The sequence below is a fragment of the Ambystoma mexicanum genome, chromosome 12 (assembly GCF_040938575.1).
Source record: "Ambystoma mexicanum isolate Mex_15411 chromosome 12, UKY_AmexF1_1, whole genome shotgun sequence".
NCBI classification, from domain to species: Eukaryota; Metazoa; Chordata; class Amphibia; order Caudata; family Ambystomatidae; genus Ambystoma; species Ambystoma mexicanum.
In genome coordinates, this window is record NC_090936.1 from 226,922,232 (window position 1) to 226,947,738 (window position 25,507).

General features: G+C 43.6%; 1 protein-coding gene across 1 annotated transcript in view; it reads right to left on the reverse strand.

Annotated features, from left to right (window-relative positions):
• Nucleotides 1-25,507, reverse strand: part of VWF (von Willebrand factor) — a 1,005,270-nt gene that overhangs the window by 680,159 nt on the left and 299,604 nt on the right. The window contains exons 13-14 of the mRNA XM_069628335.1: nt 7,471-7,571; nt 4,489-4,684 (exon numbers count right to left, since the gene is read on the reverse strand). Coding sequence (XP_069484436.1) covers nt 4,489-4,684; nt 7,471-7,571 — 297 coding nt within the window. The remainder of the gene's footprint in view (nt 1-4,488; nt 4,685-7,470; nt 7,572-25,507) is intronic.

Here is a 25,507-nt window from a genome sequence, read left to right on the forward strand (position 1 = left end):
AACGTGCTTAGAGAGATAACCTTACCTTTGCTTTCTGAAATAGTCGGAAAAACCAATCAGCCTTTCAGAGCCATGGAAGATGAGTTTGCACATGGACACCAGACGTACCAATAATATGTAATGCATTGATTGCCTTTGATTCAACCATTTTAGATCATTACAAGTTTGCTGGTATTTTGGTGGTAAATCGACCAAACTACAGCCAAACGAAATTACTGTTACTGCCAATTGGGCCCAGGATTTACTGAAATGAAATTTAAGGGGTGGTAGGCTGTATAACCCCCCATTTTCTGGAGCCTGTAGGACTCCATGGGGATTCCGGCATCATTTACGCCGCCGGCAATACCGCCAACAGCAATTCTGCCGATTTTGCAATTTATTGACAGTAAGGTGGAGGATGTACCTCCAACATTTTCTCGGAGGCAAGTCTTCGACCTTTCACCAAAGTGGTAGCACAGCAGTGCAGTAATGCAGCCGTTTTCCCTGCACCACCCTTCTCCTAATGAGGCCCTTTGAACCAAGAAGATACAGCCTCTGTGGAAAGGGAAAAGGGTCTTGCATTAGATTCTGTGATATTGGGTAACAGTGCTTTAAGCTAGATAAGAAGTCAAAAGGAGTCCCTTGCGCTTCACAAAACAATATTTATGGAGAGATCTAAGGAGGGTATGGCACAGTTTCCGTTTCACAAGCAGCTTAGAAAGGGAGTAGAAATGTATTACACAAGCGGTTTTCAATAGAATTGTCAGTTTAAAACATTGACTAAAACAAAGACATTCAATTATGAAAGTGACATCAAATCAAAATTGGTGAATACATGTTCCAATCCCCCAGTTCTTATGAAGGAAATCGATAATTTGGTGTATTCATTTTATTGGCTCAGTCTTGTCTTCAGTATGATAAGTTGCAAAGATCAAACAATGTTCTCGCTACATTTTGATTTCCCTGCCCCTTAGTGTTAGAAAACAATCTCCTAATGTCTACAGCTGTTGATGAGTTCCTAAACATGACTACAGAGACATCTACCGGAAGAAAGCAGTATTGTCGCTCTTCATCTTTTCATTTACTTTTTCATGCTAGGAAAGCAGGTCTAGGAATTTATTTTGGAGAGCCTCGGCCGAGCCCCTGCTCGAGGGCAAATTTCAGAGATTGCTGGGGCTGAGTCCTTGCTAGTCCCAGCCCACTTAAAGCCCTCTTGGGTAAAGTAGACAGGATCTAGCAAAATCCTTCAGAAATAAAACTTATCTTCATAAATTGTTTCTTTCTTAACCTGATGGAGTTTGAAACAGTTTTCTGGTTCAATAGTTGCATTTGTGTGTTTTGTGTGAGGGTGGATTTTTATTTCATTTTGTTTTGCTTTTGTCAATTGCTACAGAAACCGCAACGTTTTCTGAAATGTTTTGGGGGGATTGATGACAATTCCCCCTTACCGTAGTCTGAACAGGGGACTGGGGACGCAGGTATTGCTTCCTTGTGTCTCACACATGGATGCAGTGCTACTTAATTGGCCATACAATACAACAAGGGACCTTGGCATTACCGCACACAAATAATGTTACTGCACACACATTTGTTTTACAATCTACACAAGCTTAGGTGGAAGCGACATCCATTCTTGAAAAGATGCGGGGAAACCACAGGCTGAAACCACCTCCAATGTGACCCAATTTCAATTTTCCCAAGTAAAAGAGAAAGAACCCAGCTCACACATATGTCAGGCAATCATTCAGATTGCAACACAAGGGACCATGCTTTGAAACCTGCCAAGTCAGAAAAAAATAAATGATTCCTGCATCTGATTTTATTTTGCAGTGAATTAGACAGTCTTAAATGCTAAGGACGAGTATGCTCGTCCTTTTTGCATAGACGTGCATAATAGCCTGGCACTTAAGGGGTTAAGAGCCTTTGGTAAGGGCTGCAGTTGGCTTTCATGGTGAAGCCTGACACGAGATGGCACATTAAGCATGCAAAGAGGTATCAAGCAACATGGAAAAGCTATCAGGGGCAAAGAGTGGTCCTTGCTAGATACCAAAGGCTTAGAATGTTGGCGTCATCACCCAACGCTGAGCATGGTTAAGAGATGATTAGCATCATATGCAGCTTGCCTATACTTCTATGCTAGTCTTGTTACTCACTTTTCTGAATGTCGTAAAATGCTTAGCCGTATGGGATACACGGCTGCAGAGACAGAGTATCTCGGCACGAGACAAACCCATCATTTAGCGCCCTTAATGGGGGAGCAGTCTGCTGCTTTGCAAGGAAATCTGCAGCCACCGACATTACTGGTCAGACATCTGACTATTGAGGTGTTGTGTACCAGCCACACAAAGAAAACATTGGTGGCAAGTGCACGAACCAGAGCACATAATAATAGTGCAGACTGATCTTGCTACATGGTGAAAGGATCATCACAAAGAAGGTCTGGTAATTATCCCAGATTTATAGTTGTATAATTGTGTGTTCCTGTCCTGAAGAAGGTGATCCAACAAGAGGAATGCTACTGAAACCGGTTGACGTTTTAAGGGAATGAGCAGGAAATTGATGTGCTCATCTGACAAAACAATTACTCTTTCAGTGTTCTTTTTAGTATAAAGTGCAGAAATGAAGGGTTTGGTAACAGTTCTATAATTAGAGGGTGTCATGACAATAGTTGTCATTCCACTGTACTGTTACATGTTTTTTCCTTTTTAACTAGAATTACTATTCTTAAATTCTGATAGATTGGGCTGTAGCTGAATAACATTGGGCGTAGTTACAGGTCCAAACTCTATTGTTTTTGAATGGGGTAGAGCACTTACATTGAGGTAATAGTCAGTCAGGGAGAGACTTAGATGTGTTTCACCTAGATAGGCTGTCCAACAGCGCATACTAGGTTTAGCCACTCTATGAGATGAGTTAGAGTCTTCTGTGAGGGACATTTACCTAGATGACAGGTTACATAAGTTAGGAGCTTCCCTCTCTTTGTGTGTGTAGTAAAAGGTTTAGCAACAGTCATCATGTTTGATGGTACATGAATCGGAGGATGTAGGCTTGAGTTGCAGGGATCTCCGAGAATCACTCAACTTACTACGAACCCTGCCGAAACATTGCAGTGCAGGCAGTGACGGGCGCCCTGACATGCCATCTGGCGATAGCCACATTTATTCTTATACATATGTGTGCATGGCATGCCCATTAGCAATGGTGATGTTTTTCTCCAAGGTTGTCCACTCAGTTCACATGTGACACTGTCCGGATTAGGGCTGCATTATGCCACAATTACCCTCCACCAAAACCGGCCAAAGCGATACTTGCCAGGCGGAAAGGTACAGGCTCAGTGTGATCCCAGCAAGTAATCCCCCTTTGCCCATGCAAATTGAAGGAGCCAATGGTCCGTTTCCTGCTTGTGCGGTTATTGTTGCTTCTCAAAGACCTGGGGAGCACCCAACAAGGAATCCACGGATTCAGACCAACTAAAGATTGGTTCCAAGCTGGGCAGTTGTTGCCCAGTCTCTCCTGGCTCCTTGAAAACAATGTGGGCTACGGAACCATCAGATCTCAAGGGCAGGCTGTGTTTGCTCGCAGCAAATATGCCACCTGGTCATCAATCGCCTGCCATTGGAGGAGCCCACCAGAAGGCTTATCACTGCTGCTAGTAATCACTGGTTGACACCACCACGGCTTGGAAAGAGCCAATATGTTGTTGCCTCCCATTTGGAGAAGGCAGCCCTCTCTCTTAGGGCAGAGTAGCAAAAGTGCCCAATAGCAAGCGGCCTGTGCCTTTGCTTTGGGCTGCTTTCCAACCCTTCTGCATCCTTCCCTGGCAGTGCATGATAGATGCATCCTGGTAATTGCAAGAGCAGGGACAATCTTAACATATGTTCAGTGTAACAGGTGGAAAAAAAAGAAGGAAGGGGGTGTCTTCTGGCAACGTTTGGGGTCAAAGGCTGCACATTGAGGGCAGAGGCGTGCTAGGAGGTGGGTCGGAGGGCTATAGCCTGGGCCATTTGGTTGTAGCCCCAGATAGAAGCTCAGGGTCTACAACCAAAACACTAGCTAGCCCGAGTCCCAACAGTCCCGACATTAGCATAGCCCCCGGATCTTTTCCAGATCTAGCAACACCCCTGTTTGATGGAAACGTGGATGAGTACTGTTTGCAGCCTTATTTTAGGAAAGGAAGTAGAACATTCCTCAGACAAGACAGTTTATGATAATTGACTGCTTTCACATGAATTATAGAGAGAAAGAAGGCAGTCATGTTCAGAGATTCAAACCAATACACCCTGATTGCTCAGAAGGTAGAGGTGGAAGCTTGGCCACCCTACCATTCCGATGTCCTTTTCTGGGAGTACCAAAAAGCTCCAAAGGTTTGACTCAGAATTCTTCCCAAAACATTATCAAAACGTGGCCTGTTCCAGGGATTTAGCAATCTTATGAATAAGATAGGATGATTAATACACTTGAATTCTTGATGGTCTAGAGTATGGTGCAATTATAGTATTCATGCGGTACCTCGTTTGGGGTTGAGACTGCAGGGGTCAGTGTCTTGCTTCACTAAATCTGTACAGTCTCCGTTCAGCTTCCAGGAATTGCCAAAGTCTTGAACCAAGGCTTCCACCAGCCCAGATGGTGTGAGGAAGTCATCGCCTTGATTTCCATTGTAGTTTCCACACAGACCAAGCGTTGAGCCGGCGTAGATTGGAGACAACTGGAGGAAGAATACAATCACTTAGAACCTGTGCAACCATACACAGAGTGCCGCAACATTTTTCACACAATCGTGCATTAACGCTCAGTAAGTGACCACGGTTTACAATCAAGGACCCTTCTGTGTCACAGTAACAAAACAGTGTTTATAGTATGAATGTTGGTATCACAGATTGCACAAATGTCGTTAATGGGCACATATTTGTTTTACAGTGTACACACTGTCCCCTGGGTTTATAAGACACACCACCATTTTTTTAAAAAAAATACATTGTGGATCTGATCCAACTCCAGTGCAACTTAATATCAATTTTCGAAAGAGAAACAATACACAGACAGACGACTGATAGTCCGCTGGCCACTCTGGGATTTTGGAATGCAGGCATTACCCCATGGCATTGCCACCTTCCCAGCGCCATGAGCAACAGGAGACTGCCATCTTGACTCCTAGGTCTCTGGCTTCCAGGTGCCCCAGCCCACCTGACATGCCCCATTACTGCTCCCCATCCACACTCCCCCCTCCGGCACCACAAATCGACTTACCTTCCCACGCTCTCCTGAGCCACCGTGCTTTCCACACACCCTGATGGACCGCAATTTCCCTCCCGCACCCAAGGCTATCATTGAACGGGAAATGGGGCAAGGAGTGGTTCTCCTCTCCCTTTTCCCCTGGTGGCAATGTTCTCTTGTAGTTGTGAAACAGCCACAACATTTTCACAATTTTAAACAAAAGCTAGAAGCACGCCAGACAGCGTGCCAGGGTATTAGTAGCTGCAACCCCATCAGTGAGGGGTGTTAATTCCTGGTATTTCCCAACCTCTGGAATTACGGCTTTAATATTGCAGATTATCACATTGAAGTCATTATCCCTTAAGGCAATGGGAATACTTGGAATGCAGTCAATAATTACTAGTGACCAGAACTCCAAACCTGTATTGCTATTCCCAGTATGCATTATCATTACTTGACGAGGTGTGTGTGGTAGCCTGCCAGCCAATGAGGAGGCTCAGAACGGGGTCCTTACGACACAGGGAAAGATGCCACTCTGAGCCTCCTCAGAGCAGGAGGGTGTCATCTTCCCTCACAATGAATCATGTAAGCGCGCTCCCCACGCCCCTTTCCCCACCCCAACTTTCCTCATATTTTAGCCCCCACATCCTCCCTACTTACCGTGTGATGTGTTGTCCCTCGCTGATGCCTAGTGTTCCCAGTGCTTCTCCTCCCCGCGAATGGCCACAATGGAAAGGGAGAATGGACTATGTGTAGTCCTTTCTCCCCATTCCCTGGGGTTTAGGACTATTTACCCGAAAACAAATGGTGGCAATGACCATTTGTTCTAAAAATGCTACCACCAAAGGTTCGAACACCAAAAGTTGGCACATTTGGTGGTAGCATTGTAAAATAAAATGGGGGCTGCGGGGGTGTCCCCCGCATCGCCCTGCCCAATATACGTTATGGTATAGTGAGCGGGGGCTGTGGGGTGCACCCCCGCAGCCTTCAGTTAAACAAAAAAAAAAGAAAAGAAAAGGCCCCTGCAGCGCCGGTTCCCGATCACGGAAGTGAAAGGGAACTGCTGCTGCAGGAACCAGCCTGAAGATGAAGGTAAGTGGGGTTTGTTTATGTTGGGGTGTGCTGAGGTTGTGGGTGGGGGGGGTGTTATGGGTGTGTTGTGGGTGTGTTGTGTGTGTGTGTGTGTGTGTGAGAATATATGTGTGTTCGCATGAGAAAGGTGCAAACTTTTGGTAGTTTGCACCTTTCTGATGCGAACAATTTGCCCGCGGTACTTTCAGCCGCGGGCAAATCACTTGGATTCATTCCCTGGTGGCCATTTTCTTTGTTTACTTTTTTAAAACACTTTAATTGTTGCCATGGAAAGGGACAAAGGACCACATGTAGTCCCTTCTCCCCGATCCATGGTGGTGCATTTTATTTTGCTTTTTATTTCTTAGTTTACTCTCTGTTTCTCAACTCGAGAACAATACTATTAGTACACTGCAACAATGTACCAGGGTACTAATAGCAATAGAACCCTCAGAGGGGGGCTCAGGCTAGTAACTGATGCCCCCGAGCATTACCAGACCGGTAATGCCCTCCTCCTATTGCTTAAATAGTCCATAAGATCTCAGGAGCAGTTATTATTGCCTAGAATAATGACTTTTCCTTGACTTATGGCCCTTATCGTCTTCTATGGCCATAACTTGGGTCGGGTCCTTAACTTGTAATAATTAACACATTCTTTATTTATCAGGCTACATTATAACACATGAATCTCACTGTTTTGGCAGCAAATACGTTAGAAATAAAGGAGATCATTCCGATATATGCTTAAACTGTCAATCCAATCAATAAGCAGTGGGATTGCAGCAATGCATATAGCTTTAAATAATACTATTCAAATGTGTTGCAAGCAAATGCCACAAGAACAAACAGCTCAGCCATTTAGCTTGGCAGAAAAGTGCTGTATTCACTTTCTAAGATGGATGCTGATGGTTACGGTTGGTTCAATCACCCACAGAAATGAATAATACAACCATCTTTTCGGAATGATCAAAAACATGTAAATAAAACCTACAGAAGATAATTGTATTGAACTAGTTCTAAAAGATAATAATTGGGGATACCTTGAAAGCATGCCTGTATATTCATATTAGGTGGTGGATGACCCCAGCCTCACCTCTGTTATGTGGCTTTAGAGGGCCATTTCTGACCTTTCCAGAATCCCTGGTACAAACAACACTCAATAGTGGACTAGTTGGGGCACCACTCTGTGGTGAGGTGCAGAATTACCTTGAGCAGAAGCTTGCCATGGCCGTCCCAGTCAATCTGCAAGTCTTCCTTGTAGGTGAGTCGAATCTCTGACATGACAGTGTTCTGGATACGAAGAGAACCTGGAATGACATTGTGCAAATATACATTTTTAAACAATCTCCTTTTAATCTGTGTCTTTCTGTCAACGGACTCACAAACGCAAAGCCAGCCTACAACGAGATCCGCTGCTACCTTCTTAAAAAAGGGAAGGATTAAAATAAGACATTCAGCAAAACATTTCCAAAACACAGAGTCAAAAACACCAGAAGAGTTCTTTGCAATAGAAAAATCATTAACAGCCAGTAAAAAAAAGCAAACCTCACTGAAAAAGAATAGAGTAACACAAGATTGTAGAGGATGTCCTTTTCAATTGTCCAATTTCTGGAAATGCACAGGCCACAAAATTCCCAAAGGTGACTTTCAAATGTCCTGAGGACTAGGAGACTGCATAGATAACGCACTGGACGGACCAATGTGTACATTTGTGTCATTGAGCTTTCACTAGAAACCTTTGTTTTTAAATGTCAAGCTTGGTTGAGCCTTAGACTAAAACTAGTATTTTTACTATATCTGCCCAGAATGTTCCCGGCCTAGAAATACTTGTTTTCTAGTTACCAGCACAGTTGTTCCATAATTGGAAACAGAATAATAGTTGCTAGCTTGCTAGCATGGTTGCACCACAATAGAAATAATATTGATTATATGTTTAGAGGCCCCCCTTACCCTAGGAATAGAAATAATTTAAATGTCTGATGAAGGTGGCGCACAAGAAATAATTGTCTTCTTTTTTCAACTGGATTAAGGACTGGCTCACGAATCCAACCTAACATTCGATGTGGGATTTGGAATGGATTTGGACGTGCAAATGTTCGGCGGTCAACAGTGAATAATGAATACTTGACGATTGCTTTTATATTTTGAACCTTTACGAACAAAGGCTAAACAATCTCTTCATTGGCTCCTGGTTGAAGCTAGAGTACAGTTTAAGGCGCTTTGCATTATGCATTCTGCACTAGATGGAAATGGATGCTTAGCCATCCAGGAGAAACTGGTTAGATATAGCCTGGTGCGTTCTTTGAGATCCTCAAATGCAGCACTCCCTCAGATACCCAAGTACAGGAAAGAACGTTTGGGTGGCCGGGCCTTTTCAGTGGCCGGCCCCAGGCTTTGGAATTGGTTGCCTGAAAATATGAGAAAAATTGAGGATTTCTTATGCTTCAAAAAGCATCTGAAAACGTTTCTCTATAGATAAAGGTCAGAGAGACTTACCCCATTTGACACCTGGGTTACGTTTACATCGATCCTAACTATCTGTTGTTTAAGCGCCATGATGCCTTGAGTGATAGAGCGCTATACAAATAAATTGATTGATTGATTGATTGAGGTACCAGGCAGTCGTGTGGCGTGAAGAAGGGGAACAGGCAGCATGGGGTAAACAACACGGCCACATAGTGCACTTAGTCACAATGGATGCACTTCGAAATAAAGTACTTGCATGGCTTCGAGCAAGATCTGGGCCTGGGATAGTTTGATGCTCTGACCTAAAGTTACAGCGTAGAATAGAACTTGATGATTGGTGTGCCCAGCGGACCAGGGATTGCATACTGCTGGTGGGGTGTACTACCAGCAATTTGCCCCACTTACTGAGCTTGTGTAAATTTCTGGCCATGGGCTCCTTCAATCTCGCACTTGTAGTTTGACATCTAAGTGTCACCTGAAAATTCTAAATGATTGCTCTACGGGATTTACCAGTGCCTGTGTTTCTGTCATTATAACCTGAGTGTAATTAGGTTGTTCTGTGATTATCTAACAGTCGTATAGGTTTATACCCGTTTGTTTATGATTTTGGCTATTTAAGAACACTGTTAAAGCATTTTTGGACAATAATACGGTTTATTTTGTGTGTGATTCTCTTTGCAACAGGTAGCCATAATATAGTGTTTTCATACCTGCTGAGATATGGTCCCAGGCAATCAGTCCCAAAGAAGGTCTCAATGATTTACGTTCGATAAGTTGCAGTTTATATATTTCAGTTAGATTGGGATGACTATTTAAACATGGTTGAATAGGCCTAGTGGCCTGAACCCACACTGGTGCAAGGTGGACAACTCTGCATGCAAGAGACCTCAGGGCTGATTACGGGTTTGCCGCTAACCCATAGGTAATTCCGGCAGGTTACTGGCAAACCTGGTTTACCGTTACCAGTGCCGGATATCACAGCATTACCTAGCTAATACAATTGCCGGCAATGACGGTAAATTCCAATTCCACGGAGTCCAACAGGATTTTGGACTCAAAATCATAGGTGGCGCAATCACCGGCACCTATGATAGCGATGCTTGTGATTGTAGCAAGTATTTGCCGGTGGAGGATTGAACTACAGCAGGTCAGGCCTGCCGGTGGATCAGAGCCCCTACAATCAAACACGGAGTGTGCCGGTCCTGTAAAAATGCCAGAGCCAGTATTACCAGCATTTTTTACCGGACGGGCACATCCGTAATGAGCCCCTTCATGTTGAAATTAGAAATTAAATTATAAATGAAAGAACAATTCACTTTATCTTGACAGAAGAGTTGAACTGCATGTGAGGCAGCAGCTTTCCATGCCAGAACCCTTCCTAGTAAAAACATCCACAAAAGAAATGCACATTCTCCTCTGCCAGGTTCATGTTGTGAAAATGCCACCCCTGCCCATAGTTGTGCAAATGGCTAAAAGGGGCATTTAAATGGGCACATGGGCACTGTGCACAGACACATCAATCTTTGGGAAGAACACAGCCTCCCCTTCACGTGTGTCATTTGGTCACAAACAGGGTTATTCTAAGTTTCCTGGTGCAGGCAAAATGCCAGTAAAGTGCCACAGGCACTTTTCCCGCCCTGGGAAACTACAAGTTTGCCAGTGTGGGTGACTGATCTAGATCCAGTGAAGAGCTGGAGGTAAATCAAGCCCCCATTGGCAAAAAACTGCTGGAATTACTGGCCCCGGTAATACCAGTGCCGGTAATTCAGGTAATTGCCCCCATGGAGTTCTTTGGGACTGTATGGAATTAGGAATTACGGGCATTCCCGTCACATGTAATATCCCAGAATTACCGGGATTGCAGGCGGCAGGAATGCCAATTCTGTTTGGTAGTATCCGGCCGGTACTCCATTCCATAATACTCCCAAATCCACCTCTTCCCTCCCATTTAGGAGTCTCTCTGCAAAACCTAACACAGTTATTGAATCAAACCAACCCCGAAAATGACATCCCTCCCCTCGTACACCTCCCGTTGAAATCATCACCACAGTAACTTAATACAATAACTATTTTATTTTACATTTCTAGTAAAATAAATATATTTTACAATTATAATTCACTGATTTTCCATCTAAAAATGTTAATTCATCATCATATTTTTGGTTTATTATTGTTACTTTTTATTTTGATTTCTCTTAGTTTCTGTCTTAGGGCGTGTGCAACTTGTTGCTTTTTTTTTTCTCTTATTGCCAAGTAGTTTTGTTGATATTTTTTTTTTTTAAACAAGACAGTAAGAAGAGGCAAAGTATGCCACCGACTGCACACCTTGTTGCATCCTCAGATAAGTATCATGAGGAGGTCCAGTGCAGTATAATTTGCAACTGGCTGCATTGCACCTTACGAGCCCAATGGGCAGCCCCATCTCATGTTGCAAGATCATGGATTAGTGGCAACATATCCCCAGGACTCATCATTTTGACATGGGCAGATACGCTACCTAAATAATAACAATAATATCTATTTCTTATATATCACTTAACACTCTTGGGGTCTCAGAGCACTGAAGCATCAGATGACATTATTATCCCACAGAGGGGTACTCAATGTATCGGCCTCAGAAGCATGAAAGGCTGAGTTGACCTTTCCAGGATTCGAACCTGCCACAACAGACTGCGCACAGATATCAGGGGCGAGCGTTCAACTCGCTGCGATGTCTGACCCGCTATGATGAATGCCATGATGTGAGAGAGTGCATGGCTTGGGTAGTTATTTCACTTTATAGTGGTCTGGGATTGTGCCAAACCTCTTGAGTTGTGTGTACACAATTCCTGAAATGTAGTTTTGAGAACAAAATAGTTGCAATATTTTGTGAGTTGTGGATATGTGGATTTTAGGCCACAATATAGTTGTGTGCCTCACAAAGTAGTTGCTGCTGTAACATGGACCTGAGTCAACATGCGCTACGTTTTATAGTTGAATAAAGTTTTGACTTCTGATGCAATGCATCCATCTCTTCAAATATCTTACCTGATACCCCCCCCCTAAATAGGGGTAAAAGGCCATGTGCCCTGCAAACAAAGTCTGTGGAAGCCTGTGAGCTGGGAGAGGAAGGGTTGGGGGCCGCAGAGGTCACAGCCAAAGGCGTAGACAGGGTAGAGCCTGAGCGGGCACGGTCCACCCAAAATCTGTAAATGCCCACTCAGCAATACTTTGTGGGCATGTAGAGATGTTAATGTTACTGCTGTGGGCCCAACTACATTAGCTTCAGGCCCCACGTTTTAGACACTCCTGGCCATGCCTCTGGTCACAGCCCTCTTCTATTGCCGGAGAGCGATGACGAACAGGAAAGAGCAGAGACACCTTTCTCACTGCTGGCGTAGAGAAGGAGTGCTCGATACAGACAGAACTCGGCCTTCAGCCCTTTCCCAGCTTGGTCCAGCTCCCGCTACCAGGGTGCCTGGGGAGCTGAAGACCCAGGATAATGGTTCTGGTGGAGGTAGGGCATCTGCAAGGCCGCCATGGGGAAAAGACTTGCACCAAACCACTTTTATTTGTCCATCAGCAGCACACAGCTCTTCTCTGCTCATAGCAGGGGTGTTGCTAGGTCCAGAAAAGATCCGGGCTATGCTAATTCTGCGACTGTTCTAACTGGGGATAGCTAGCCTTTTTGGTTGTAACCCCTGAGCTTCTATCCGGGGTTACAAACAAAAGACCCGGGGCTATAGCCCCCTCAACAACAAAAAAACGCCCTAGCAACGCCTCTGGCTCATAGCAGGCAGTGCTGGACGGGCCCAGTAAGGGGACTCTGCACTATGGGCCTTTTTGAGTGGGATGGAGTCAAGAGTGTGTTACGAAGGCTCCAGTGTATGTTAATATGGCCCTGCTTTGAAAAACATTTCCAGGGCCACCTTTGGTTACCAGTCCAGCCCTGATCCATGCATGCCTACATTTGCTAAAGGAAAACCCGGAGGATGATGTCATTGAACACCCCGCCCCCTCTCCCAGAGACTCTGCCCACCCGTGACGCCCACTTATTACAGTAGCAGTTAGGCAACACATTTAATAAATAAAAAAACATGTTTTATTCAAATGTAAAAAATAAGCACAGCACTTAAGATAAAACATGAAAATGCTATTCTACGTTTATAACTTACGGTAATATGCGTACCTGTAGTTTTATAAAAATGGACATTAGGACCTTATGGATTATGTACTTCTGTTTAAAAGCATACTCTCGTTTTTTCCCGCAAGTGCCGGCCCTGCAGCTTGGCTTAGCAGGGGCTCATCTGCCCACACCTCGATGTGATTGGCTACAACCAGACCGATAGTAGCCAATCACATCGAGGCGTGGGCAGAGTTACTGGAAGGGCCCGAAATCCCAGAGACTCCACGTTCTACCCCGGAGACCCGGGAAAAAGCACAACAACCCAGGATAAACCTGGAAACTAGGCATGAGGGTCTGACGACGGTCACATTTTGTCTTACTTGCTAGGGTCTTGCTGGAAGGGGGCTCTGGCAATATAATTTTAATAGGAGGCCTGCTCCAGTTGAACCCCGGCACTATTCTTGCACTGTTGATGGTCACTGTATAATTGAAAAGTGTTAGTGGGAGAGTGGAGTTAAAAACGCTACCAGGAGATTCCTCTAGATGGCGATGTTGATCTTCATTACATATTCTATCAAATCTGCAAGGTCAGGTGAGTTCTGTTTTTTCTTTATTCATTTTTTTAACTGGAAGCTGTTGTATTTGCTTTCTAAGCAGGCAGTAAAAGCCAGGAATTGAGATGTGAAATAAGTGGGTTGTCTGCATAACATAAAGAAATGCAGCAAACACCTTTTTATGTTCTAAAAAAAATTAATTGGGCTTTTATATCCAGTCTATGCCCATACCTAAGTGCAGCACCGGGTATCAAATCCTTGCTACTCAGTGTTGTGTTATGCAGCAAACACAGAGCAAAAAATATTCAGAATATTTTTTTTCCGTATTGCAGATGTTTTTAGTTAAAACAGATTGTGACAAAAACGCTTAAGTCCCTTGTCTATTAGCTAAGAAGCAACACTTGTGCAAGATTCATTTTCTCAATTTTCAGCACCAGCATGAATGTGATATTTATTTACAGAAAGGAACAATGCGCTTTTGATCACAAAAGAACGTACTATAGATAAGAAATCAGATTTGATTTGACGAGAAGCAGTGAGTTTCTTACAACGGGGTGAATTTGAGTGACATTCTGACCAGGTTGTGGAGATGAGTAAATGAAACAGTCATGGGGGACAAATAATGGGTGGACATACATAGATTAAGGACAACCAACATTAGTCATTTTTAAACATTAGTCATTTTTAAGAGCAAGTAGGTGGTATGGACAGCTGTGTTAGGGATATGACAATAATGGATGAACCGCTAGAGTGGAGGCAGAGCAAGTGAGGGACAGAGCCAGGTAACAGGCGAAGGGAACATTTTAGCTAGAAGGCAGATGAAAGGTAAGTTAAGAGGGTAACTTGCAAGCAATGAGGTAGGCTTTCAGTTTGGTTTTGAACAAAGCCGTGTGGACTGTTTCTCGGCTGTCCAGGGAAAGAGAAAGTGGAGCGAGAAGAGAGAAAGAGCGGAAGTGAGAGGAAGCACATGGAAGGCAAGATGCCGCAAGGGTAGTCGAGGAGGCTTGAAGAGTTTGATAGGGGAGAATAGATATGGTGGTGCCGTACCATAGATAGATTTGTTATCAAGGAGAAGAAATTCAAAACTGGCCCTGCTTTGCATCGTCAGCCATCCAGCCTGTTGATGGTACGAGGAAGTAGGTGTGAGAGTCCTGGTAGGGAAGTTAATGATCTTGTAGATAGGACCGAAAGTATTGTCTATATCCATAGGGCCCAGATGCCTACAGGTTAGGTGTGCTATACAAATTGCAAAATAAATAAATAAATAAATACATAGTTGGCAAGACCAAAGAGAATGCTGGCACAGTAGTCCTGTTTAGAGAAGACAAGAGTGGTTAAGATATGCTTGGTGGTGTTGAAAGGAATGAGGTAGCTGATTTTCCTAATATTTAGGAGGCTGCTGTTGCGGTTTTGGAGATGAAAGTAGAGAAGGTGTGAGAAGGGTCATGTTGCAGAGGTTTCTAGCAGAAGAAGACTAGGGGAGAGTGTCAGGTTGGAACGTCATAGGCAGGAGAAGAGATGGGAGATAGTATTTGGCAGGGAAGAAAAGCATATCTGTTTTGGTAGAGTTTAACAGCAGAGAGTGCAAAGCCATCCTGTATTTATTGGAAAAGAGACAGTTTGAAATGTTAATAGATCAGAGGAGAGTTCAGGAAAAGAGAAGACGATTTGGCTGTTATCCACGTAGAGTAGGTACAAGAACTCAAAGGAGATTAGTGCTCCAAGAAAAAAGGTGTAGCATGTAAAGAAGAAAGGACTCAAGAAAGAGCCTTGTGGAACACCAACAGTTAGAAGATTGAATTGAGAGTTGTTGTTGTCCTAGGAGACAGAGAACTGGCAAAAGCACCAGTTAGGATCCAATTTAGGCAAGGTCTCCATTACAAATCCTCATAAGAGAGCGAGAGTATTAAGGAGATCAGAGTGATCGACAGTGTCAAAGGCAGTGGATAGACCAAGGGGAATTAGGATAGAGGATAGGTTGGTGTGCTTATCAGAGGCAATGAAGTTGGAGACATTCATGAGAGCAGTTCCAGAGGAGTGACAGGACCTGAAACCTGCTTGTAGGGAGTATTGAAGGTTGTGGATATCTAGGAAATTGGTAAGACGGTTCAACACAATCTTTTCAAGCACTTTAGAGTAGTGTGGAAGCCCCTTGCTTTTTTTTAGGAGAGAGATGACCATGACCATTTTGAAAATGGAGGGCAAGCAAGCGGAGTCGATGGACAAGTTAAACGTTCAGCATTGTGAGAGGCCAATAAAGGGGCAATAGGCCTGACTAGCTGAAAGACAAGAGGGGCTGATGGGGCACAAGAGGGGTTAGCCTTCATCAGTAGAGATAGGACTTCTTCAGCATTCAGGATATGATCTGGCCCCTGGTATGGAGGTGGCTGCAGCCGGTCCAGCATAGCACTGTCATGCTGCTGTAGGTGGCTGCAGCCGGTCCAGCATAGCACGGTCATGCTGCTGTAGGTGACTGTAGCTGGGAGAAGGCCACAGGACTTTAATTCCTTCATTTGTTGCTTAACAATGAATGTTTGAACACAGTCAAATTAGAAAAATCAGAAGTATGTAATTAAATAAGACTCAAATTGCCTCGCATTAAGAAGTGACTGCTTCCTTGTGACACAATGTGTATGACTTTTAAAACAATATTCATAAAATGGCAGCCTTTTTACTTGTTGCTTTGAAAAAAAATCACAACTTCCACAAGAATGCCATGTCTTGCCTGGGGTGACATTTACAGCACAGGTGTTTACCTCAACGGGCTTTGCGGTGCAGCAACGTTACAGCACCATAAATGTCAGCAAAGTGACGTGAGGTAGAAAAGCATCGTTGTGGGGGCATAGTGGGTGTGGGAAAGGTGCTAAGAAGCAACAGGGATGTGGCGCAGAGGAGAGCTTCCCAAATAGATGAAGGTGCCCCCCCATCCAGTAAGAGAATCTGGGTTGGGCGTGGCAGCAAACAGGGAAAGGAAAGGGAGACGTTCCCCTTATAAAGAGGATATCCAAAGAGGTGGGCAAGGGGTAAAGATGGGGCTGTCCCTTGTAGGCGGGTCAGGGAAGGCTTGGCCAAATGCATAATACAGTAAACACCTGCATGGTTAATGCGGCACAACTAACGTGTCACAGGGGAGATATGGAACCGGTGCAAACTCATATATTTTGTTTACTAATATTTGCATATATTTAATGGTATATGGCGCCCTGCAAACTGAATTGTCCTCTAAAAGAGTGCTTCACCTGATGGATGCAAATCCCTATGGGTTACTATTAAACCCACCCCTCAGACATCCTTAAACGTGCTCACCATATATCGGCCACCCAAGGACATGCCTCTCTTCGAGGAACAACTACTCGACTTGATAGCACACATCTAAAAAAATCAAGAAGCACTCTTATCATAATGGGTGATTTCAATCTCTGGGCAAACAATCAGTTTGACAAAGCTGCCACCAGGCTACTAGACACCATCTATTCCATAGGCTTAAAACAATGGGTCAACGCACCCACACAGAAAAGTTTTAACATACTTGACTGGCTTATCTTGCAAAAGGCTGACATCTCTCGATTGACAGTGGTCCCATGTATTTGGTCTAACCATTCCTTAATCCAGGCAAAAGTCACCCAGCCTAATCACCCTCTTAAACTCAATTCTTTCCCACGTATTCGTCAACTGACAAGGAATTGAAAAAATATTCCTGCTGCCAAGTTCTCCAGCATGTTATCATCTAACCTGCAGCCCCTGCATTAATCGACCACCTCCCTCAAGCCATCAAGCAAGTAACAAATGAACTAGCTCCACTGAGAATGAAAGAGACCAAACCTGAAGCCATTAAAAACACATGGTTTTCAGAAGAAATTATTTCGGCTAGACAATCCGAAAGGGCCCTGGAAAGATCCTGGCAGAAGAACTCCAATGCAGATACCCTCTCTGCTTACAAAAAATCTATACAAGAGTTTAAAGCACTCATGATCTCTGCTAAAGTGACTCACTATAACAAAAGAATTATAAATGCCCAGTCCAATGTAGGTGAACTGTTCAAAATGTTGGCAGAATTCCAAGATCGACCCATGCCCTCTAACAATCTTATCAAGGTCTCAGCATGGTGCCAAGATATCCATAATGGATTTCTATCTAAAATTTCAGTTCACAAAGAAAACATCAATAACTCCCTTAAAAACTTGGACCCTTTGCTCTTTCATCACACTGCTAAATCACTTACCAACCACCTAGAAAAAAATACCGCAATTTTAATTCTCCCACTACTCAGAAAAACTGGTGCTAAGAGTGATTCAGGATCTTATAGTTAAATCCTGTCCTGGGGACGATGGTCCTACCGGCGTTTTCAAAGAATCATCTGATCTTCTCATTCCATAGCTTACTCTTTTGATGAGGGCACTGTTCCAGATGTCCTGAAATCAACATGGATAACTCCCTTGCTGAAAAAAAGAAAACCTTTACCCCAATAATAAAGACAACTATCGACCCATTACTAATGTTCCGTTTATTCTGAGGATTTTGGATAAACTAGCTTATATTCAACTTCAAGATCATGCCAAAAAGCACATCAACTTGGGCACTCGTCAATCTGGCTATAGGGCCCGTCATGGCACTGAAACTGCCATGCTTGACCTGATATCCACGCTATCTGGCATAGCAGACAAAAACCAAGCCGCTCTGGTGATGTTACTAGACCTCTCCACAGCCTTCAATCTTGTTGATCACACCTTATTAGTGACAAGGCTCGGAGAGGTCGCACGCTGGCATCCAAATGGATTGCCTCCTTCTTGGGACCACGCATTGTAAGGGTCTGTGTGGGCAACAACCACTCCACTCCTATCTCTCAAACTTGCGGCCTTCAGCAAGGATCTTGCCTGTCGCCGTTACTCTTCAACTTGTATATCTGACCACTACTAGATCTTCTGAACAGCCTGGGTGTCCAGTATACAAACTACGCAGATGACACTCAGGTTGTCATTCAGCACAGTGGCCAATACAAGAATGATGTCAAAACCCTTAACAACATCTACAGAACTATCCAGAATTGGATGGCCTGTAACTCCCTGGCTTTCAATAATAATAAAACCGAGCAAGCTAACTTCAGACTACTCCAATTTCCTGATTGCAGACAATGTCATAGCTGTCCTAAAGAAAGTGAAAACACTGGGTGTTATCTGGATGACGAACTCTCCATGAAGCCTCATGTTTCCAATATCTGGTCATGCTGTGGACTCATCAACAAACAAATACAATATATTCCACCTTTTATCACAACTGATAACTGTGCTCTTCTGTCCACAGCATTGATAAACTCCAGACTGGACTATTGTAGCAGCTTGTTGACCGGCACCACTTCTGCAAATATACAGGCTCTTCAGGTCACACAAAATAATGCTGTGCGCACTATCTTCAAACAATTGCGTCGCACCCACATCTCCTCCTTCAGGAAAAAGCTACACTGGCTTCCTGTAAAACAGAGTATAACTCACAAAATGCTCACACTAGCGCATAAATGCGTGACTCTAACAAGTGCCACATACCAATCAGAGTGCATTAAGATCAAGCCGAAGAACAGAAACCTTTGCTCTACTTTAGCTACTGTGCTTAACCAGCCGAGATCCAAGCTGACCAGGTTTGGAGGCACGAGTTTTGACTCTCAGGCCCCTATGCTTTGGAACTTACTACCAGCAGCCATACGCCAAATTCAGAATTACTCTCTTTTCAAAAAGGCTGTAAAAACCCATCTCTTCAACTTCGACTAAGAACTTTTGACTTTCACCCCTTTCTGCTGTTTCATGTTAGTACGTCGTGTCTCTTGTTCTGTGTGCGCCCTGAGGCCTGCGGGCATGTTGGTGTCTTACAAAAATTAAAATAAATAAATATAAAGGCCTGTACTGTACATTGGTGTGTTGTCCACGAGTGCCGAGTGTTACGCATCTCCATTCCAAACCCATGCATGGATGCGGAGTGTTATAACACATCTTCCTGCATTTGGATGCTTGGGCACTGAATTAGCAATCTTGCATCACTCTCTTCTCTTCTGAGGTGATGAGGACTTCAGGAAAGCGAGTTTAGAAGGGCCAGCCTAGACTTTCATGCAAGATTGGACTATTCTTCGGTTTCGTCAGATGCTTGGAACAGAGTATTGTCTGTGTCCTCTGGGTTTGGCTCTTGGATTGGTGAATAGAGTAGCGCCTGGTATTGGTGTAGACCAGCTTTATGACTGAGAGGTAAATCCCACCGGATTTTAACCAGGACCCAACCTATAACAATGCAGACAGTGGAGGAAGGGCTCAGTATGCATAAAGCTACTGTTATTCACAGTTAATAGAAATACTACTGAGACTGTGCTGATAAGCGATCGCAGAACATTCAGACACAATCTCACAGGCATAAAATAACAGCACAGGAAGGAAACAAACCACCAGAGCCCTATCAGCACCGGGGCACTCTCTGCAACTTGGCTCACTCCATAAGACAAACTAAAGAACATATTATTATTTCAGCCAATGCAGTGCCTTCAATGCCTGCAAAGGGGGCCTGGTACAGGAGTGAGCACACATCCTGTTGCGAAGTATTTCTAATCCTTGTTTGTAAGATGTTGGCTGTTCATTCCACAATGTACAAGTGGACACAGGAGCAGCACTTTGATTTTAAGAGCTTCTTTGCACTTTGGGCCCATTGCTATGCAAGCATTGGGGGCCTCTGCAGAAAGACACTGATGCTAAAACAAGTGCAAATAAAGCCAAGCGATATTGCCTGCTCAGACCCAAGCAGGCTGGGTCGAGTGGACATCTACCCAAAGGGGAGTAACAGCTGTGTGGATGTAGACATGTCATGCACTGCGCAGAGTACCAAGACACATGCATGTGTCAACCAAGTACTACTTGCAGGTGACTATCACACAGGCTCTTTGAATTTTGTGTAAGTCTGAAAGAACAGCCAAGTGTAGGGCAGTTTTCAGACATCTCAATAAATGTCATCTCAGGTGCAGTTCTTGCTTTTAGATGCACACTTTATTGCATTCTAGGGCATGTAGTCCTAGATGTATGGTACAGTTATTCAGAATGAATGCATCCAGTGGATGCTTGTTTCTGCTCTCACTACATCAATATGAATGACCATGGATGAATATGATGTAACCCAGGAGTGTGGCCTATTGCTGTCGTATAGGAATGTTTTATTTATTTTATGTATTCTTTATTTGTTTAATTTCAAAGAAACTTTACAAAATACATAGAAAAACTAAAAACACGGTATATCAAAAACATTATTCCATCAAAACATACACAATATAACATACACAGTATAAAACATACACATTTTACAAAGGGTTCAAATATCCATCACAAGCAGATTATTTTAAAGTGACAACAGTTTCATTATGACAGTTAGTTCTTGTTACACTAGCTAGGCGTTTTTTAATAATTAACCACAGCTGGTACATGGCAATATGCACTTTTTGGCCATCTGTATTAAGACAATAAACCCAGAAATGGTCACTCTTATTATATTCATAATCATGTACAAATCGTCACAACAGATTCATATATTCTGGGCCCAATGTCTTACATTCAGTAAAAATGTGTTAAGCTGTCTCAGGGTATGCAGCGTTCTGAAACATACGACAATAACTGTCTTTTTTTAGGAAGACCCAGCTGTGGACCTACTAGGGTAATTTATCCTCAGCCTTAACCTAAATGCCTGCATTCCCATATTTGGACATTGTCTAAGATAGGCTTGGGGCTGGAGATAGCTATGGACGACACCTACCATAGAGGTATAACTCTGGAGAGACTCTACATGTCTGTAATTAGCCTTCCAGTCCCATTGTCTAACTATTTTTGAAAAAAACCCTGTTCAATGTTGTATAGGCTGTACCCCTAGTATAATCAGGATACCATCCTAAATCGTTAAACAGATCATTTACCAGACTGCCAAAGCAATCTTGGCCCTGCGCTGGGGCAGCCAGTAAACTGAGAAATTGACATCTAGGGTTTGTATGGGTTTTAATATGTAACAGACCTCATCTTCTCAACAGTTCCCCTTTAAGGGAGGTCAGGCCAAATTCTAATCTTAGATACTGTATTGTTGCTGAGGGCTTAAGTTTCAGCATTTGTTTCCCAAAGCTGCCCTCCAAATTATCTAGCCAAGATAGATCGGCCATGGTCAGTGCTTCTAGACCATAGAACACTGTTGGACAGAAACTTTGTTTGTACAGAGATATAACTCCCTCCAGAGAATACCCTGCCGTATCCTTAGCAAATTTCCAAATTGATTGGGTCATCCTATGGGCTGTAGTCTTTTTTGTTTCCACAATTCGCCTATATGTTTTGGTACTATCAATATCCAACCCCAGGTATATACACATCCACATATTCAATAATTCCAAGGTCACACTTAAGTATTGGTCTTTTCACCTTCTTTGCTGATACGCTCAAGACTTTGGTCTTCTCCATATATATGGTTAAGTTATTTAAGGCTGCATATTTGCAAAGTGCCATAAACTTAGATTTAACCCCCAAAAAGGTCTAGTTTAAGAGGACGAGGTTGTCCGCATATAAGAAACAAGGCAGGGAACTACCCTCTACTTTTGGACACACCCCACCTCTGTATACAGCCAGTATGGAACATCGGACATGTAAAGATTGTACAGGGTTGGCACCAGGGTACAACCCTGTTTAATGCCTTTCCAGGTTTCTGCCAGATCCGTAATCACACCGTCATCGGTGAGTCTGACCGCCGCCTTAGTAGATAAGTGCAGGCCCTGCAATACACTAATAAACCAAGTAGGGCAGCCAGTATTAATATGTTTCTCCCAGAGTCTGGGCCGATCAACCGTATCAAACGCGGCTTTAAAGTCCACAAAGATAATGTATAGCATCTGGGTACCTGTGTCCAGGGTTCCACGTATTAAACAATCTAATACCCTAAGGTTATGGCTCGTACCAGAGCCGGCCTGAAAACCAGTTTGGGAGAAATGTAGGATCTTAGACTCCTCAACCCATAGTTGCAATGCCACAAGTATAAAGGTTGAAAAAATCTTCCCCCTCACATCTAATAGTGATAATAATCTGTAGTTCTCGGGGACCATGCTGTCACCTTTTTTGTAGACAGGTAAAAGGACAGCATTGTGCCATGAGTCAGAAATGTGCTGGGTTTGACCGGCCTTTTCAAATAAGACCCTCAAGACAAGAGCCCACTGGTCCGGGTTCCTCTTTAGAACAATATTAGTCGGCCCATTAGGGCCAGGGGCTCTTGAGTTTTTCAACTTGAGGATTGCTTCTTTTACCGACTCAGTAGTGAAGGAAAGTGGCCAGCCCCCCCTTCACCATAGCAAGCATTATATTTGGTATAGGATCCCCACCTCTGTTCTTTAGGTAGGCCTTCCAGATTTTACCTTGCATGGGGTTGACTATGTGCTCTCTAACATCCCCTTTGCCTTTTGACAATAATGCCCATATTGAACAGGGACAATTTCCCCGTAATATTTTAATCATGTGCTGCCAGTCGGCATTACGAATAGAGTGTTTCCATCGTCTAAGCCACACCTTGTATGATCTACGGATCTCTCTACAATGGAGCGCCATCTCCTGACATTTACCTCCTTTTACCTGCACCATACGGATTTGTCGATGCATTATTCTTTTTTTATCCCAAATGTTTTTGTCATAGTACGTTTATTGCAGATGGCCAGACTCACTTGTTCAACCTTGCCCACCTTACTGGTGAGATGATATATCAATTTTTCTATCTCACCTGCATTCATATGTTCTATATTACATATCATAGAGCTTGGGAGTTCACCAAGCATACCATCAAGTTTAATTACATTATTTTCAGTCCACCGTACCAAATTACCAGCATGGTTTACTTTCAGATTTGTGACACCACTCTTTTCCCCATCTTGTATAAAAATGTCCATTTCCAGTATAACTGGATGGTGATCACTGCTATTTACTGAGAAGGATTTCACTCGTTGAAGGCATGCATTGTTACCAAAAAGGTAGTCCAGGGCTGGCACACAATTATTACCTCTTCAGCAGGGCTCAAGTCGAGGGTACACGCAGGGGGGCGGAGTCCCCCCACTTTATTCAGAGGGTGGACTCTGTCCCCCCCAGCTAAAAGAGAAACATTGGATGTTCTTTTTGAATTTATGAATTAAAGAAGACCTTGGGGATCAAACCGCAGTCGTCAGGTTTGCAGGCCGGACACTTCAACACTGCACTATATAACCTGATCAAAACTAACAAACAAAGGTGAAATATCCCATTTCGGTATTGCAAGTCCCAGGAAAAACATTTGTATTGGTTCTTAGAGTTTAAGACATGCACACATTTTAACGTTTTCATAAACACTATTGGAAGAAAATATCCTCTCTTGGTTTTGTGTGTGTGTTGATCTGATGAAAGGCAAATGCCATTACTCCTTCACAATGTGGGTGGTTATGCAAAGCCAATTTAATGAAATGTGCATATTTCACCTTGATATGCTAATTTCTGGTGACGTTACATCCCATTGCGTTTGTTGATGAGTCCCCCCACTTTAATTTTTAGGACTTGACCCCGTCTTCAGTGGAAGAGGTCAGACCTGTCGGGCACAGCAACTCCGGCAGGCAGACCCGTAGTGTTCCGGTCCAGTAACAACGGTGGTGGTAGGCTTACCGCCACTGTTGTTACTGGAATGGGACACTTGTAATGAGGCCCCATGTCTGCCCCTGGGCCGCCGAGTGCTTGACATACACATATAATCATGTTGATTGTGTGCGTGTGTTAGGTGCTGTGGGGCCCCGGGGACAGGGATGACATCTATCATATATGTCTAGTAAAACATTCCATGCCTACCCCTTGACCCCCCATTGCCAATTGCAAACTGTTTGGTTTTTTACCCAATTGTTTAAAAAAGTATGCTCGAAAATGAAACATTTTAACACATTATTTTAAAAAATGTCTCCCAGACCTCCCTTGATTGGTTCGGGCTCCCTCGCTACTCTTGGTCGCTATGGCGTATCTGGGGGAAATATTTATGCCCCTGCACTTCAAAATTCACCAGCCGCCACTGGCCCTGGGACTTTGCTGGGAGCTGGGTAAGGGGAGCCCAGGAACTGTGGTGGGGTGGGGATAGCCACTGATATTCTAACTCCAGTCTCTCTACTGTGACAATAAAGGTGAACTACAGTGTGATGATCTCCAGTCTACTGAGGGTCTCAACTTGCTCACCATGACCAGACTTATCAGGACATTTTTACAAAGGCCATTTAATTGGATGGCCAATTAGCTCTAATTTATTTGGACAGGGATCAATAATTAACATGTTCATGTAGGTAAATATGCTATGTCTGTCATAAAATGCATTTTGAAGTTTCATGGAAAGATGGCAGCCCTTTAAAAAGATCACCATATGTGTGCTCCGAGTTTAATGAAAAAGGCATGAATGCTATGTTGTGCACACAATTAATTTGTGATGGTGCATTTAGGTGGTGCCTATTGTTTCCTGACATGTGCACAGGCTGCGTAGTTACCAAATTAAAAGGGATATGTCAGTCACTGGATTCAAGTGAAACCATTTTCAAATAGTCCCAGCTGGATCCAGCAGCTGGCATGTGGGTTACTGTACATCCTTGTTCTTTTGTTCAAACTCAAACTAAAAGCCTCTGAGTTACCCTCTTAACCTACGGCTCATCTGCCTTTGAGATAACACAGTTTTCTCTCACCTCTAACCTAGTTCTGTCCCTCACTGTCTCTGCCTCCACTCTAACACTTCATCCATCATGGTCACATCCCTAACACAGCTGGCCGTACCACCTACCTGCACTTAAAAATGTGTAATGTTGGTTGTCCCTAATCTTTGAAAGTCCCCCCATGTATTGTCCCGGTACTGTTCCATTTACTTCTCTCCACAACCTGGTTAGAATGTCACTGAAACTCGCCACGTTGTAAGAAGCTCACTGCTTCCACTCAAAGCTGATTCTTTTGTGATCAAAAGAGCATTGTACCTCCCTGTTTATGAGAAGAAAAAATATATATATATTCTGATTTGCTGTGATGGAAGTACCACTGGTGATGTTATTGTGGCAGTCTGGCAGTTTGAAGAAATTGTGGATATATGTTTATTTTGG